The sequence below is a fragment of the Salvelinus fontinalis genome, chromosome 40 (assembly GCF_029448725.1).
Source record: "Salvelinus fontinalis isolate EN_2023a chromosome 40, ASM2944872v1, whole genome shotgun sequence".
Lineage (NCBI taxonomy): Eukaryota > Metazoa > Chordata > Actinopteri > Salmoniformes > Salmonidae > Salvelinus > Salvelinus fontinalis.
Window position 1 is genome coordinate 2,004,999 of NC_074704.1, and position 19,207 is coordinate 2,024,205.

Genomic DNA, 19,207 nt, shown 5'->3' on the forward strand with positions numbered 1-19,207 from the left:
GTGTGTGTGTGTGTGTGTGTGTGTGTGTGTGTGTGTGTGTGTGTGTGTGTGTGTGTGTGTGTGTGTGTGTGTGTGTGTGTGTTATGTCATGTTGTGTTGTGTGTGTGTTATATGTTAAGGCAATGGCTGATTTCAAGATTTTACTGCTAACCTACAAATCATGACATGGGCTTGCTCCTACCTATCTTTCCGATTTGGTCCTGCCGTACATACCTACACGTACGCTACGGTCACAAGACGCAGGCCTCCTAATTGTCCCTAGAATTTTTAAGCAAACAGCGGGAGGCAGGGCTTTCTCCTATAGATCTCAATTTTTATGGAATGGTCTGCCTACCCATGTGAGAGACGCAGACTCGGTCTCAACCTTTAAGTCTTTACTGAAGACTTATCTCTTCAGTAGGTCATATGATTGAGTGTAGTCTGGCCCAGGGGTGTGAAGGTGAACGGAAAGGCTCTGGAGCAACGAACCGCCCTTGCTGTCTCTGCCTGGCCGGTTCCCCTCTCTCCACTGGGATTCTCTGCCTCTAACCCTATTACAGGGGCTGAGTCACTGGCTTACTGGTGCTCTTTCATCCCGTCCCTAGGAGGGGTGCGTCACTTGAGTGGGTTGAGTCACTGACGTGTTCTTCCTGTCTGGGTTGGCGCCCGCCCTTGGGTTGTGCCGTGGTGGAGATCTTTGTGGGCTGTACTCGGCCTTGTCTCAGGATGGTAAGTTGGTGGTTGAAGGTATCCCTCTAGTGGTGTGGGGGCTGTGCTTTGGCAAAGTGGGTAGGGTTATATCCTTCCTGTTTGGCTCTGTCCGGGGGTCTCATCGGATGGGGCCACAGTGTCTCCTGACCCCTCCTGTCTCAGCCTCCAGTATTTATGCTGCAGTAGTTTGTGTCGGGGGGCTAGGGTCAGTCTGTTATATCTGGAGTATTTCTCCTGTCTTATCCAGTGTCCTGTGTGAATTTAAGTATGCACTCTCTAATTCTCTCTTTCTCTCTTTCTTTCTTTCTTTCTTTCGGAGGACCTGAGCCCTAGGACCATGCCTCAGGACTACCTGGCCTGATGACTCCTTGCTGTCCCCAGTCCACCTGGCCGTGCTGCAGCTCCAGTTTCAAATGTTCTGCCTGCGGCTATGGAACCCTGACCTGTTCACCGGACGTGCTACCTGTCCCAGAGCTGCTGTTTTCAACTCTCTAGAGACAGCAGGAGCGGTAGAGATACTCTGAATGATCGGCTATGAAAAGCCAACTGACATTTACTCCTGAGGTGCTGACCTGTTGCACCCTCGACAACTACTGTGATTATTATTATTTGACCCTGCTGGTCATCTATGAACATTTGAACATCTTGGCCATGTTCTGTTATAATCTCCACCCGGCACAGCCAGAAGAGGACTGGCCACCCCTCAGAGCCTGGTTCCTTACTAGGTTTCTTCCTAGGTTCTGGCCTTTCCAGGGAGTTTTTCCTAGCCACCATGCTTCTACACCTGCATTGCTTGCTGTTTGGGGTTTTAGGCTGGGTTTCTGTACAGCACTTTGAGATATCAGCTGATGTAAGAATACATTTGATTTGATTTATATGTGTGTTGTGTTGTGTGTGTGTTAAATGTGTGTTGTGTATTGTGTGTTTCTGTGTTGTGTGTCAGAATAGACAGAATACCAGGGGGCGCGTTCTCAAAACATGACAAGTGTCTTCAAGGCCATTTTCAATCTCTCCTGGTCTCTAATCAAGCCACCATTTTCCCTAAGAGCTCCAAAGCAACCTTCCTAAATGACTATCGCCCTGTATGCACATCACATCTGGAATTAGGAAGTGCTTTGAAAGGCTGGTCATGACACACATCATCATCCTAGACACCCAGACCCACTTCAATTCTGATACCGCCCCAACAGATCCACAGATGATGCAATCTGAATCCCACTCCACACTGCCCTCACCCACCTGGACAAGAGGGGAACCAACAGATCCACAGATGATGCAATAGTTTTACAACACCTACTCATTCAAGGGGTTTTTCTTATTTTTTTAAATATTTTCTACATTGTAGAATAATAGTGAAGACATCAAAACTATGAAAAAACACATATGGAATCATGTAGTAACCAAAAAAAAGTGTTAAACAAATTTATTTGAGATTCTTCAAAGTAGCCACCCTTTGATTTGATGACAGCTTTGAACACTCTTGGCATTCTCTCAACCAGCTTCATGAGGTAGTCACCTGGAATGCATTTCAATTAACAGGTGTGCCTTGTTAAAAGTTAATTTGTGGATTATTTTCCTTGTTAATTAATGTGTTTGAGCCAATCAGTTGTGTTGTGACAAGGTAGGGGTGCTATACAGAAGACAGCCCTATTTGGTAAAAGACCAAGTCCATATATGGCAAGAACAGCTCAAATAAGCAAAGAGAAATGACAGTCCATCATTACTTTAAGACAAGAAGGTCAGTCAATATGGAAAATGCCAAGAACTTTGACAGTTTCTTCAAGTGCAGTCGCAAAAACCATCAAGCGCTATGATGAAACTGGCTCTCATAAGGACCGCCACAGGAAAGGAAGACGCAGAGTTTCCTCTGCTGCAGAGGATAAGTTCATTAGAGTTACAAGCCTCAGAAATTGCAGCCCAAATAAATGCTTCACAGAGTTCAAGTAACAGACACATCTCAACATCAACTGTTCAGAGGAGACTGCATGAATCAGTCCTTCATGGTCGAATTCCTGCAAAGAAACCACTACTAAAGGACACCAATAAGAAGAAGAGACTTGCTTGGGGCCAAGAAATACAAGCAATGGACATTAGACCGGTGGAAATTTGAACTCTGATGAGTCCAAATTTTAGATTTTTGGTTCCAACCGCAGGGCAGATCAGCATTCTGCAGCGATACACCATTCCATCTGTTTAGTGGGACTATCATTTGTTTTTCAGCAGGACAACGACCCAAAACACCCCTCCAGGCTGTGTAAGGCCTATTTGACCAAGCAGGGTGATAGAGTGTTGCATCAGATGACCTGGCCTCCACAATCACCCGACCTCAACCCAATTGAGATGGTTTGGGATGAGTTAGACCTCAGAGTGAAGGAAAAACAGCCAACAAGTATTCCCCATATGTGGGAACTACTTCAAGACTGTTGGAAAAGCATTCCAGGTGAAGCTGGTTGAGAGAATGCCAAGAGTTTGCAAAGCTGTCATCAAGGCAAAGGGTGGCTCCTTTGAAGAATCTCAAATAGAAAATATATTTAGATTTGTTTAACACTTTTTTGGTTACTACACATGATTCCATATGTGTTATTTCATAGTTTTGATGTCTTCACTATTATTCTACAATGTAGAAAATAGTAAAAAATAAAGAAAAAACCTTGAATGAGTAGGTGTGTCCAAACTTTTGACTGGTACTGTATCTGTTTTTTATTTATTTATAATTTGCAAAAATATATTTAAAAAACAGTTTTCGCTTTGTCATTATGGGTTATTTTGTGTAGATTGCTGAATATAAAACGTAATATTTTTTTAGAATAAGGCTGTAAGGTAACATAGAAAAAGTCCACGGGTCTGAATACTTTCCGAAGGCACCGTATATTTTTATATATATATTACAAATGTTAGAGAGGTTCTTCCACTTTGAGATTGTGTAATATTTTATTTTTATAATATATTTTGAGTAGATTGTTGACAAACAATGATAATTATATCCACTTGAATCCCACTGTTCAACACAACAGAAAGTGTTAAAAGTCAAGGGGCCACCGCAGCTCCATTCTGGTGTATTTTCCATTTATTCCTCGAGTGTCCCAATTTGATTTATAAACTCTGCATCGTTGTGAAGGGCTCGTAAGCATTTCCCGGTAAAGTCTACACCAGTTGTATTCGGCACATGTCACAAATACATTTGGATCTGATTTGTGTGTCTGGTTGTCCCACTGGAAGGGCACACTTTGTTTCCACGTCATAAAAAATAAACCAATCAATGTGATGACGTCGAGTCAACGTGGGAAACTGATTGGATTTTCAAAAGTCATCATTGTAAGGGCTTTTCCTATTATTTTTTTCCACCCAACTTTTGAAACTGAAATCAAATTATATTCATGTTGATAAACGGTAAGTTGACAACTCAACCAAACGTAAATCATAACTGGACGTCGAACTGATGTAGGTGCCCAGCGGAGTGGGTGTGTTCCCTAGGTTACCAGGTTGTTCTCATGTAGACTGTGTTGTGTTAAACTCTACCGAATCAAAAGCAGAGCCAGACCCATCTGGACACCATCGGTGACCAGCGCGCGCGCGCGCACACACACACACACACACACACACACACACACACACACACACACACACACACACACACACACACACACACACACACACACACACACACACACACACACACACACACACACACACACACACACACACACACACACACGAACGTTTAAAACGATCCAATCAAATCGGCACGTAAAACTGACCCAAATTGCTATAGTTGTACTTTAAACCCGTAACCAAAAGATCCAATCATATCGACATTTAAAACTGACCGAAATTGCTATAGTTGTACTTTATACCCGTAACCAAAAGATCCAATCAAATCGACACGTAAAACTGACCCAAACTGCTATAGTTGTACTTTAAACCTTTAACCAAAAGATCCAATCATATCGACACGTAAAACTGACCCAAACTGCTATAGTTGTACTTTAAACCTTTAACCAAAAGATCCAATCATATCGACACGTAAAACTGACCCAAACTGCTATAGTTGTACTTTAAACCTTTAACCAAAAGATCCAATCATATCGACACGTAAAACTGACCCAAACTGCTATAGTTGTACTTTAAACCCGTAACCAAAAGATCCAATCAAATCGATCAAAACAAACAACCCGTTAACGGTCACCTTCGAGACAACAGGTGCGCCAGAGCCCGGAGTGCGTCATTACCACCTCGTTCTTGCGGATGGTCTCGTTGTCATGGAGCGACGTCTTGGACCGGCAGACGCCCCGGGAGTACAGCCAGTAGTCCGTTCCCACTGCGATGGTCATCAGGCTGAACGCTATGAACGACAACGCCGTGGTCACCAGCATCAGCGCTCCCCGGTTACACAACTTCATCACGGCAACGGAAGTTACCGTCCACTGCTAGCCTTCATAAAGGCTTTCTGTACTTCGTTTATAGACCAGGCTTCATAACAGCGTTAGCGGGAGTTTCTAGTTTCACAACAACTTTTAATCCTTATCATCTCCTCTTTCTTACGGCTTCTTAGTTATAGTCCCAGGCATTCTCTTCTTTAGAGGAACGATGGAAATGAGTGACTCCGTCATCCTCACTCAGAGACAGAATGTGAAGCTCAAAGTCCCGAGTGGGAGGTGCCTTGGAGTGGTCCACTTCCTTATATGAATCATTATTGGTTTGGAGAGGTCCACTTCCTTACATGAATCATTATTGGTTTGGAGAGGTCCACTTCCTATATATGAATCATTATTGGTTTGGAGTGGTCCACTTCCTATATATTAATCATTATTGGTTTGGAGTGGTCCACTTCCTTATATAAATCATTATTGGTCTGGAGTGGTCCACTTCCTTATATGAATCATTATTGGTCTGGAGTGGTCCACTTCCTTATATGAATCATTATTGGTTTACATAAAAATTATATGTTTTTTAGGGATTTATGTGTCATGAAAGGGCTAAAAACTAATCACGGTGAGGGTCCACTCTCCAGTTTAACACTCTGTGTATCTCTCCAGTTTAACACTCTGTATATCTTTACAGTGTAACAGCATCCCGGGACTCCCAACATCTCTCCTCTTCTGTCAGCTCTGACAACACCATTACCGTTTCTGTCTTGTCAGACCCATTCACAGCCTGTCACACACACACACACACACACACACATCAAACTCACCACAAACTGACTCGGCGCTTTAGCATAGATAGAAAGACAACATATTAAATTTTTTATTTATTTTTTAAATCCAGGTCCCTTTTGAACAAAAATAGGTGTTATATGTAAGGCTGGATATCCTCGATAAATTAAGGTTTGAGAAGTGAAAACACAAAACTGTCCAAGGATCATTCACTGCCAGTAGTCCACTGCCAGTAGTCCACAGCCAGTAGTCCACTGCCAGTAGTCCACAGCCAGTAGTCCACAGCCAGTAGTCCACAGCCAGTAGTCCACTGCCAGTAGTCCACAGCCAGTAGTCCACTGCCAGTAGTCCACAGCCAGTAGTCCACTGCCTGTAGTCCACTGCCTGTAGTCCACTGCCAGTAGTCCACAGCCAGTAGTCCACAGCCAGTAGTCCACAGCCAGTAGTCCACAGCCAGTAGTCCACAGCCAGTAGTCCACAGCCAGTAGTCCACAGCCAGTAGTCCACAGCCAGTAGTCCACAGCCAGTAGTCCACAGCCAGTAGTCCACAGCCAGTAGTCCACAGCCAGTAGTCCACTGCCAGTAGTCCACATCCAGTAGTCCACAGCCAGTAGTCCACATCCAGTAGTCCACAGCCAGTAGTCCACAGCCAGTAGTCCACAGCCAGTAGTCCACAGCCAGTAGTCCACTGCCAGTAGTCCACAGCCAGTAGTCCACAGCCAGTAGTCCACAGCCAGTAGTCCACTGCCAGTAGTCCACAGCCAGTAGTCCACAGCCAGTAGTCCACTGCCAGTAGTCCACAGCCAGTAGTCCACAGCCAGTAGTCCACAGCCAGTAGTCCACAGCCAGTAGTCCACTGCCTGTAGTCCACAGCCAGTAGTCCACTGCCAGTAGTCCACAGCCAGTAGTCCACAGCCAGTAGTCCACAGCCAGTAGTCCACAGCCTGTAGTCCACTGCCAGTTGTCCACTGCCAGTAGTCCACAGCCAATAGTCCACAGCCAGTAGTCCACTGCCAGTAGTCCACAGACAGTAGTCCACAGCCAGTAGTCCACTGCCAGTAGTCCACTGCCAGTAGTCCACAGCCAGTAGTCCACAGCCAGTAGTCCACTGCCTGTAGTCCACTGCCTGTAGTCCACTGCCTGTAGTCCACAGCCTGTAGTCCACTGCCTGTAGTCCACAGCCAGTAGTCCACTGCCACAGTCCAGTTCTGTCTGGGAGAGTGAAGCTACCGCAGTTGCAGTCCACAAATGACAGCTGCTGCTTTGACTCCGTTATGTGGTCTCTGTTATGTGGTCTCTGTTATGTGGTCTCTGTTGTGTGTGGTCTCTGTTGTGTGTGGTCTCTGTTGTGTGTGGTCTCTGTTGTGTGTGGTCTCTGTTGTGTGTGGTCTCTGTTGTGTGTGGTCTCTGTTGTGTGTGGTCTCCGTTGTGTGTGGTCTCCGTTGTGTGTGGTCTCCGTTGTGTGTGGTCTCCGTTGTGTGTGGTCTCCGCTGTGTGTGGTCTCCGTTGTGTGTGGTCTCCGTTGTGTGTGGTCTCCGCTGTGTGGTCTCCATTGTGTGGTCTCCATTGTGTGTGGCATCTGTTATGTGGTCTCCGTTGTGTGGCATCTGTTATGTGGCATCTGTTATGTGGTCTCTGTTGTGTGGTCTCTGTTGTGTGGCATCTGTTATGTGGTCTCTGTTGTGTGGTCTCTGTTGTGTGGCATCTGTTATGTGGTCTCTGTTGTGTGGTCTCTGTTGTGTGATGTCTCTGTTGTGTGATGTCTCCGTTGTGTGGCATCTGTTATGTGGCATCTGTTATGTGGTCTCTGTTGTGTGGTCTCTGTTGTGTGATGTCTCCGTTGTGTAGTCTCCGTTGTGTGTGGCATCTGTTATGTGGTCTCTGTTGTGTGATGTCTCCGTTGTGTGGTCTCTGTTGTGTGATGTCTCCGTTGTGTGGTCTCCGTTGTGTGTGTGGTATCTCTCCTTTCCTCTCTCTTCCTCCACTCCCCCCGCCTCCCATCTCCTCCTCTCCCAGTGTAGAGCCTGATTAAACAGCATGATTATTACACAGTGTGTCTATCGTTGTCTCTGATTGAGAACCATACTTAGGTAGCCTTTTCCCACCTGGTGTTTGTGGGTAGTTGTTTCCTGTTTTGGTGTTTGTTTCACCATTCAGGACTGTTACATTTTTTACATTTTTTAAAAACATTTTAGTCATTTAGCAGACGCTCTTATCCAGAGCGACTTACAGTAGAGTGCATACATTTTATTACATTTTACATACTGAGACAAGGATATCCCTACCGGCCAAACCCTCCCTAACCCGGACGACGCTATGCCAATTGTGCGTCGCCCCACGGACCTCCTGGTTGCGGCCGGCTGCGACAGAGCCTGGGCGCGAACCCAGCCCAGCCTGGGCGCGAACCCAGAGACTCTGGTGGCGCAGCTAGCACTGCGATGCAGTGCCCTAGACCACTGCGCCACCCGGGAGGTTTCGATTTTCGTTGTCATTCACTTTGTTATTTTTGTCTTTTTCCCGTGTTCAGTTAATAAATTTAACATGGACACTTACCACGCTGCATTTTGGTCCTTCTACTTGGTCACAATCCCGGATCCGGGAGCACCCTCATCAGTAAAAAAGCTGACTAGCATAGCCTAGCATAGCGTCACAAGTAAATACTAGCATCTAAATATCATTAAATCACAAGTCCAAGACACCAGATGAAAGATACACATCTTGTGAATCCAGCCATCATTTCTGATTTTTAAAATGTTTTACAGGGAAGACACAATATGTAAATCTATTAGCTAACCACGATAGCAAAAGACACAACTTTTTCTTTCACCATTTTTTTCCTGCATAGGTAGCTATCACAAATTCGACCAAATAAAGATATAAATAGCCACTAACCAAGAAACAACTTAATCAGATGACAGTCTGATAACATATTTATTGTATAGCATATGTTTTGTTAGAAAAATGTGCATATTTCAGGTATAAATCATAGTTTACCATTGCAGCCACCATCACAACTCTCACCAAAGCAACTAGAATAACTACAGAGACCATTGTGTATTACCTAAATACTCATCATAAAACATTTCTGAAAAATACACAGCGTACAGCAAATGAAAGACAAAGATCTTGTGAATCCAGCCAATATTTCAGATTTTTTAAGTGTTTACAGCGAAAACACAATATAGCATTATATTAGCTTACTACAATAGCCAACCACACAACAGCATTGATTCAGGCCAACAATAGCGATAACGAATAAACCAGCAAAAGATATTCATTTTTTCACTAACCTTCTCAAACTTCTTCAGATGACAGTCCTATAACATCATATTACACAATACATATAGAGTTTGTTCGAAAATGTGCATATTTAGCGGCACAAATCGTGGTTATACAATGAGAAAAGTAGCCAAGCTGCCAACAATATGTCGGGAGAAATCTTGGGAGAGGCACCTAGTCTAATCAGTAACTAATCCTAAACTTGACTAAAAAATACAGGTTGGACAGCAAATGAAAGATACATTAGTTCTTAATGCAATCGCTGTGTTAGATTTTTTAAATTAACGTTACTACAACATACAGCGTGCGTTAAAGCGAGACCGCACCGAGATTAATGGCGGAATATGAGTTTAACATTTTTCAACAGAACAACGAATTAACATCATATATAGTTCTTACTATTTGATGAGCTTCCATCAGAATCTTGGGCAAGGTGTCCTTTGTCCAAAAGAATCGTTGCTCGGTTGTAGATTGTCGTCTTCAACGTTCGAATTAGCAGTAAACATTAGCCATGTGGGCGAGACGTGCCCAAGTCCCTAGAAGGCAGCACAAATAAATATCAGAAAATCGCAATATACTGATATAAACTGATATAACTCGGTTTAATATAACAACATTATGATGTCTTTAACACCTATATCGAATAAAAACAGAGCCGGATATATCTAAGGGCTATAACGGGAGCTTTCTAGAACGACAGCCAGAGCTCCTTTCTGCGTCCTGGCGAAGAGAACAAAGGACGGACCCCACGTTCCCAGCCCATTTATAAGCTCTCAGATCTGCCTAGCAACACCATTTCAATTCTCACTATTCGCTGACATCCAGGGGAAGGCGTATGCAGTGCATCTCAACCAATAGAAGACAGGCAGATTTATAAACGGATCTCAGAACAGCCGGCAGATTTCAGCATTCTCACATCCTCATAGGAAAATTGCTCTAACTCCAGTTATGTTTTACTCACAGATATACAGTTTTAGAAACTAGAGAGTGTTTTCTATCCAATAGTAATAATAATATGCATATTGTACGAGCAAGAATTGAGTACGAGGCAGTTTAATTTGGGAACGAAATTATTACAAAGTGCCAACAGCACACCCTATTGAGAAAAGGTTAATAAATTTAACATGGACACTTACCACGCTGCATTTTGGTCCGATCCTTCATATTCCTCATCGGAAGAAGAAGAAAATCGTTACAACCATTCTATTAGATCTTTCAGCACTCTGACGGAGTTACACGTTACACCAAAATATGACAGAGTTGTTATTTTACGGAGTTGACATGAATATAATTTTTCTTCTTCATTCAAGTGGTATACACAGTAGCAATTTAGTTTTTCTCAGTTGATTAATGACTCTAAAACCTTAATTAAAAACTTAATAAATTAACACAAATTCTAATTCTATAAGGCATATGGAGATGATAGTTTATGGGTGGTTATCTATGGCGATTTCAATATTGTTTGTTTAAATCTACGAAAAGTAGAGCACTTTCCAGACCATGAGTAGTTTTGCGGCACTCCATGTAATGAGGACATGAATAAGGGGTCCTTATGGTAGAGCTGTCCCTGCTCATTCCTGATTCATTTAGGATTTTAGACAAATCTGACAGAGCCAACCAAATCTCCAGACACATCTTTTAGGAATCACAGTTTTGAGACAAATATTCTTCAAAGTCACAGAGGGTAACATACGATAATTTCTCAGTGAATACCTATTATTGCCTTTTTAAAAAAAAAACACTTTTTTTGTAGTTTACAATGTGGATTCTTTGCTCTGGAAAATGGCATTTCCAGGCATAAAACTAACATGGAAATGAATAATATTCCACGTTTTTAGAAATGTCATAAAACAATTTTTTCCTGATAAAATTCCCCCTAAATGTAAATGTTTAGCTCAAATAATGCAACAAAATATATTTTTTCAACTATAAAAATAAAGTTTCTCTGCCGGACAAGGATTGTCCTGACTTTTAAGAATCCCTGAGATAATTTCCTGCTATTCTACACATTTTGCCATGAGGTTGAGAGAATATGTTGCAGTTTAAAGCAAATTTCATGTAAAGAAATGTTTTTTAACTTCTTATGGCTGCAGGGGCAGTATTGAGTAGCTTGGATGAAAGGTGCCCAGAGTAAACTGCCTGCTCCTCAGTCCCAGTTGCTAATATATGCATATTATTATTAGTATTGGATAGAAAACACTCTGAAGTTTCTAAAACTGTTTGAATGATGTCTGTGAGTATAACAGAACTCATATGGCAGGCAAAAACCTGAGAAGAAATCCAAACAGGAAGTGGGAAATCTGAGGTTGGTCGATTTTCAACTCATCGCCTATCGAATACACAGTGGGATATGGGTCAGTTTGCACTTCCTACGGCTTCCACTAGATGTCAACAGTCGTTAGAACCTTGTCTGATGCCTCTACTGTTTAGTGGGGCCGAAGGAGAGAGGAATGAGTCAGGTCTGCCATGAAGTGACCATGCTCTGACCATGCGCGTTCGCACTTCTGAAGACAATGGAATTCTCCGGTTGGAACTTTATTGAAGATTTATGTTAAAAACATTCTAAAGATTGATTCAACACATCGTTTGACATGTTTCTACTGACTGTTACGGAACTTTTTGACATTTCTTCTGCTTTTAGTGAACGCGCTTCCTGACTTTGGATTTGTTTACCAAACACACTAACAAAAATAGCTATTTGGACATAAATGATGGAAATTACCGAACAAAACGAACATTTCTTGTGGAAGTGGGAGTCCTGAGAGGGCATTCCGACAAAGATCAGCAAAGGTAAGTGAAGATTTATAATGCTTTTTATGAGTTTTGTTGACTGCACAATTTGGCGGGTAACTGCATGGCTTCCTTTTGTGGCTGAACCCTGTTCTCAGATTATTGAATATTGTGTTTTGCCGTAAAGCTTTTTGAAATCTTAAACAGCGTTTGCATTAAGAACAAGTGTATCTTTAATTCTATGTAAAACATGTATCTTTCATCAAAGTTTATGATGAGTATTTCTGTTATTTGATGTGGCTCTCTGCAATTTCTCTGGATATTTTGGAGGCATTTCTGAACATGGCGCCAATGTAAACTGAGGTTTTTGGATATAAATATGAACTTTATCGAACAAAACATATATGTATTGTGTAACATGAAGTCCTATGAGTGTCACCTGATGAGATCATCAAAGGTTAGTGATTCATTTTATCTCTATTTCTGCTTGTTGTGACTCCTGTCTTTGGCTGGAAAAATGGCTGTTTTTTTCTGTGATTTTGCGGTGACCTAACATAATTGTTTGTGGTGCTTTCGCTGTAAAGCCTTTTTGAAATCGGACACCGTGGTGTGATTAACAAGAAGTGTTTCTTTAAAATGGTGTGAAATACTTGTATGCTTGAGGAATTTTAATTATGAGATTTCTGTTGTTTGAATTTGGCGCCCTGCACTTTCACTGGCTGTTGTCATATCGATCCCGTTAACGGGATTGCAGCCATAAAAAGTTTTAATAAAAAAGTTAATATAATATCTGGGGGATTCGTTGACATAGAAACGTACCTGGCTTAAAAAGCAACTTCCATGTGACCGCTTATCCCGAGTTGAACTAAAGCTGCCTCGTCAACTCCTCAAACCTGCTTCGTGGTTTAGAGCTGCATGACAATAACATGATAACATGTCTCACCAGACAGTGTGTTGTCAAACACCAGGTGTTGTATAATAACCAGACAGTGTGTTGTATAATAACCAGACAGTGTGTTGTATAATAACCAGACAGTGTGTTGTCAAACACCAGGTGTTGTATAATAACCAGACAGTGTGTTGTATAATAACCAGACAGTGTGTTGTCAAACACCAGGTGTTGTATAATAACCAGACAGTGTGTTGTATAATAACCAGACAGTGTGTTGTATAATAACCAGACAGTGTGTCGTCAAACACCAGGTGTTGTATAATAACCAGACAGTGTGTTGTATAATAACCAGACAGTGTGTTGTCAAACACCAGGTGTTGTATAATAACCAGACAGTGTGTCGTCAAACACCAGGTGTTGTATAATAACCAGACAGTGTGTTGTATAATAACCAGACAGTGTGTTGTATAATAACCAGACAGTGTGTTGTATAATAACCAGACAGTGTGTTGTATAATAACCAGACAGTGTGTTGTATAATAACCAGACAGTGTGTTGTATAATAACCAGACAGTGTGTTGTCAAACGCCAGGTGTTGTATAATAACCAGACAGTGTGTTGTCAAACACCAGGTGTTGTATAATAACCAGACAGTGTGTTGTATAATAACCAGACAGTGTGTTGTCAAACCCCAGGTGTTGTATAATAACCAGACAGTGTGTTGTCAAACACCAGGTGTTGTATAATAACCAGACAGTGTGTTGTATAATAACCAGACAGTGTGTTGTATAATAACCAGACAGTGTGTTGTCAAACACCAGGTGTTGTATAATAACATGAGAATGTCTCAAGTCACATGACATGACAGTCACACACAGGGCATGCAACACGTGACCTTAGAATGACCTCCGTCCCCTTCACGCCCTCCCCGCCTGTTCATCTCCTCATATGTCCATCATTTTCTCTTTCTGTTGTTGTTTGTATTTCCATGTTGCATAGTTGAAATGTTTCTGTTTTGGTTCCACTTCTCCTGTTGTTTTTCCTTCCTCTTCCTTAGCCAGATGCACCCTGGGAAAACCTTTCCCAGGGGATTTGATTAAGCAGGCAGCGTAATACTTCTACTACTTCCGGGTGACAAAGACTAGTGCCGGGCGAGCTATTGGTTACATAGAGACGGGTGAAGAGTCGCCCACATTGTAACCACACCCTAAATTAGGAAAAGGGGGCGGGGTTATAAAACTAGAGCACCAATAAAACACAGTTATCTGACTGGAAGACTGCTACCACCTTTATACACACAAAAAGTGAGTCTGAAATGGCCCCATGTGTCCTCTGTAGTCCACTACTTTAGACCAGAGGTCTATGGGGACAGGGGGCCCCTGATATATACAGCTACAGTACACCAACAGACCACCCTGGGCCCTCTGTAGTGCACTACTTTAGACCAGAGGTCTATGGGGACAGGGGACCACTGATATATACAGCTACAGTACACCAACAGAACACATACATCAGTAAATATACACAGTATAATATAGATATAGGTATTAGTTAGTTATGCAGTGACGTCAAACCCACCCTGACCCTCGGTAGTTAGGTACAGTGTTACCATGGTTACCAACGGTCAAGTAGTTCATTGGTAACTAAGGGCTCATAATATTATGGGGGGGGGGGGGTTGGCTAGCTCTAAAAGCATGCGTAGTGAAGCTGGTTTCACGGATTAGAAACACACACACACACACACACACACACACACACACACACGAAGAAGGGTAAGAGAGAGAGAAAGAGGGACAGAGAGAGAGAGAGAGGAAGAGGGACAGAGAGTCCGGCACTGCAGCAGTCTACAGATCAGATCTCACTTCTCTCTGTCAGAGTTTTTTTTGCATCGAGTTTGGAAGACCAGACGTGTTCTAAAGACTGGGACACCATGAGTTCTAATCTAGAACCCTCAGACATGAGTTCTAGAAACACTGGAGCATGAGTTCTAGAACACTGGGATATGAGTTCTGGAACACTTAGATATGAGTTCTGGAACACTAAGACATGAGTTCTGGAACACTTAGATATGAGTTCTGGAACACTTAGATATGAGTTCTGGAACACTTAGATATGAGTTCTGGAACACTAAGACATGAGTTCTGGAACACTTAGATATGAGTTCTGGAACACTAAGATATGAGTTCTGGAACACTTAGATAGGAGTTCTGGAACACTAAGACATGAGTTCTGGAACACTTAGATATGAGTTCTGGAACACTTAGATATGAGTTCTGGAACACTAAGACATGCGTTCTAAAACACTGGGATGTGAGACCAAGGTGTCACACGCGTTTGCTCATACATGTTATGGAATGGTCATGACGTCACGTTACAGGCTGAAGAAGAGAACACGTAAACAAACACACGTAATAGATCACGTCCTGAATGGCCCCCTACTGCCTATATGGTGTACTGCTTTTAGACCAGAGCCATGTATTTAGAGTTGTTAGCACCCCTTTAACATTACATGGGGAATATAATGTCTAGAATGATGTATTTACATGACACTACAACATTCTATAACAGCCATGTTAGATCTCCATTAACATTACATGGGGAATATTTAAACAATGCTCTCTAAGTGAAGATCTAGAATTAGAACAATATGCAACATTCTAGAAGCTGGCTCAACTCTCTAAATACATGTCTCTGCTTTTAGCCATCTCCCACGGTTACCACTACATAGCGAACTGGCCAGACAGTTCAGAGTCCAAACAGAGTAATGGAAGAACATTCTGGAAGAGAACCAGTCTCTCCTGGCTCCTCTTGAAACCTCTTCAGACCAGTTGGTTCCAGCTGGAGTTGGTTCTGGTTCTGGTTCTGTTGGGTTCAACTAAACCGTGCAGCAGGAACAGAGGGGTGGTTGTGATGTTGGTACAGTCCATGTTGATGGCAGCTAGTAGACTAACAGTTGGTTCTGGTTGTGTTGGGTTCAACTAAACCGTGCAGCAGGAACAGAGGGGTGGTTGTGATGTTGGTACAGTCCATGTTGATGGCAGCTAGTAGACTAACAGTTGGTTCTGGTTGTGTTGGGTTCAACTAAACCGTGCAGCAGGAACAGAGGGGTGGTTGTGATGTTGGTACAGTCCATGTTGATGGGAGCTAGTAGACCAGTTGTCAGGGTTAGAGGTGTGGGTGAAGGCTTGGTGTGGCTGGCTGGGTTTGCATTAGCTAGTTTGCTGTTAAATGGGGCTGTTCTGTTAATGGTATTGTGTAGAATGTTATTAGATGTATATACAGTACCAGTCAAAAGTTTGGACACACCTACTCATTACAGGGTTTTTCTTTATTTTTACTATTTTCTACATTGTATGGAAATATGTAGTAACCCAAAAAAGTGTTAAATCAAAATATATTTTATATTTGTGATTCTTCATAGCAGCCACCCTCCCCCTTGATGACAGCTTTGCCCACTCTTAGCACTATCAACCAGCTTCACCTGGAATGCTTTTCCCAACAGTCTTGAAGGAGTTCCCACATATGCTGAGCACTTGTTGGCTGCTTTTCCTTCACTCTACGGTCCAACTAATCTCAAACCATCTCAATTGGGTTGAGGTTGGGTGATTGTGGAGGCCAGGTCATCTGATGCAGCACTCCATAACTGTACTTCTTGGTCAAATCGCCCTTACACAGCCTGGAGGTGTGTTGAGTCATTGTCCTGTTGAAAAACAAATTATAGTCCTACTAAGCGCAAACCAGATGGGATATCACTGCAGAATGCTGTGGTAGCCATGCTGGTTAAGTGTTTCTTGAATTCTAAATAGATCATCGACAGTGTCACCAGCAAAGCATCATCACACCATCATGGACTTGGTCTTTTACCATAGGGCTATCTTCTGCATACCAACCCTATCTTGTCACAACACAACTGATTGGTTCAAATGCATTAAGGAGGAAAGAAATTCCACAAATTAACTTTTAACAAGGCACACCTGTTAATTGAAATGCATTCCAGGTGACTACCTCATGAAGCTGGTTGAGAAAATGCCAAGAGTGTTCAAAGCCGCCATCAAGGCAAAGGGTGGCTACTTTGAAAAATCTCAAATATAAAATATATTTAGATTTGTTTAACAATTTTTTGGTTAACACACATGATTCCATATGTGTTATTTCATAGTTTTGATGTCTTCACTATTATTCTACAATGTAGAAAATATTAAAAATAAAAACCTTTGAATGAGTAGGTGTGGCCCAACTTTTGACAACTTCTCATGTTATTTCATCTATAGGGTTAAACCTGTGTGATGTACTCTGGGTTGGTGGGTATCGTGTTATTTCATCTATAGGGTTAAACCTGTATAATGTACTCTGGGTTGGTGTGTCATGTTATTTAATCTATAGGGTTAAACCTGTATGATGTACTCTGGGTTGGTGAGTATCATGTTATATAATCTATAGGGTTAAACCTGTATGATGTACTCTGGGTTGGTGAGTATCATGTTATATAATCTATAGGGTTAAACCTGTATGATGTACTCTGGGATGGTGGGTATCATGTTATATAATCTATAGGGTTAAACCTGTATAATGTACTCTGGGTTGGTGAGTATCATGTTATATAATCTATAGGGTTAAACCTGTATAATGTACTCTGGGTTGGTGAGTATCATGTTATATAATCTATAGGGTTAAACCTGTATGATGTACTCTGGGTTGGTATAGGAGAATCCCTGGAATTCGTTCTGATCGAGGTTCATTATGAACAGTTTGTCTGTAGGAGTCAGTTCCACCGCCATCTTAGTGAACTCTTTATCAAAGTTCCCTGTGTCCCGACGGTTCTTCTGTTGGAGGGAAAAAGGAGAGAGAGGAGGGAGGGAGGGGAGGAGGGAGAGGAGGGAAGAAAGAGAGGTGAGAGAGAAGAAGTGTTATTTTAATCAGGTTATTGATCTCTGAACAGACAAGGTTATTAATTAGAAACATGACTGAAATCGAGCCTGCTCAGAGAGAGAGAGAGAGATAGGAAGGGGGAGAATGAAAGAGAGAGAGAGAGAGAGGAAGAGAAGAGTTAAGAGTGAGAAGGAGAGAGATAGTGAAAGAGAGAGAGAGAGATAGTGAAAGAGAGAGAGAGAGATAGTGAAAGAGAGAGAGAGAGATAGTGAAAGAGAGAGAGAGATAGTGAAAGAGAGAGAGAGATAGTGAAAGAGAGAGAGAGAGATAGTGAAAGAGAGAGAGAGAGATAGTGAAAGAGAGAGAGAGAGATAGTGAAAGAGAGAGAGAGAGATAGTGAAAGAGAGAGAGAGAGATAGTGAAAGAGAGAGAGAGAGATAGTGAAAGAGAGAGAGAGAGATAGTGAAAGAGAGAGAGATAGATAGTGAAAGAGAGAGAGAGAGATAGTGAAAGAGAGAGAGAGAGATAGTGAAAGAGAGAGAGAGAGATAGTGAAAGAGAGAGAGAGAGATAGTGAAAGAGAGAGAGAGAGATAGTGAAAGAGAGAGAGAGAGATAGTGAAAGAGAGAGAGAGATAGTGAAAGAGAGAGAGAGATAGTGAAAGAGAGAGAGAGATAGTGAAAGAGAGAGAGAGATAGTGAAAGAGAGAGAGAGAGATAGTGAAAGAGAGAGAGAGAGATAGTGAAAGAGAGAGAGAGAGATAGTGAAAGAGAGAGAGAGATAGTGAAAGAGAGAGAGAGATAGTGAAAGAGAGAGAGAGATAGTGAAAGAGAGAGAGAGATAGTGAAAGAGAGAGAGAGATAGTGAAAGAGAGAGAGAGATAGTGAAAGAGAGAGAGAGATAGTGAAAGAGAGAGAGAGAGAGAGAGATAGTGAAAGAGAGAGAGAGATAGTGAAAGAGAGAGAGAGATAGTGAAAGAGAGAGAGAGATAGTGAAAGCCAATCAGCACACAGGTTCTGAGGATGAATTGAAGGAAGAGAGGTGTTCAAGCACGACACACCCCTCTCTACGAACTGAGGCCGTACAGCCCCACACCTAAGACAGAACAGACGGACCGCACCAAAGTGAAAACGGGGGGGTGCAGCCCCAGAGCAGCTGAGAGCACAATAACAGTAATGTTAATGTGAACAGAGACAGAGGACAGAGAGAGACAGACAATATCACCCAGGAGACCGGAGACACCAGACCACCCACTGAACAGACAATATCACCCAGGAGACCGGAGACACCAGACCACCCACTGAACAGACAATATCACCCGGGAGACCGGAGAGACACCAGACCACCCACTGAACAGACAATATCACCCAGGAGACCGGAGACACCAGACCACCCACTGAACAGACAATATCACCCAGAAGACCGGAGACACCAGACCACCCACTGAACAGACAATATCACCCGGGAGATCGGAGAGACACCAGACCACCCACTGAACAGACAAGATCACCCAGGAGACTTCTAAGTCTACAGAACATAGAAAAGTCAACAGACAACCTGAGAGGAGAGAAAATATACAGACCCCGGTACAG

At 42.6% G+C, this 19,207-nt stretch overlaps 2 protein-coding genes across 2 annotated transcripts in view; both read right to left on the reverse strand.

Moving 5' to 3' along the window:
* LOC129839445 (voltage-dependent calcium channel gamma-3 subunit-like) overlaps positions 1–5,310 on the reverse strand; it is a 19,953-nt gene extending 14,643 nt beyond the window's left edge. The window contains exon 1 of the mRNA XM_055906916.1: positions 4,877–5,310. Coding sequence (XP_055762891.1) covers positions 4,877–5,090 — 214 coding nt within the window. The 5' untranslated portion in view covers positions 5,091–5,310. The remainder of the gene's footprint in view (positions 1–4,876) is intronic.
* An 8,242-nt stretch (positions 5,311–13,552) lies between these two features.
* LOC129839676 (protein kinase C beta type) overlaps positions 13,553–19,207 on the reverse strand; it is a 132,227-nt gene continuing 126,572 nt past the window's right edge. The window contains exon 17 of the mRNA XM_055907228.1: positions 13,553–17,570. Within this exon, the coding sequence (XP_055763203.1) occupies positions 17,418–17,570 (153 nt within the window). The 3' untranslated portion in view covers positions 13,553–17,417. The remainder of the gene's footprint in view (positions 17,571–19,207) is intronic.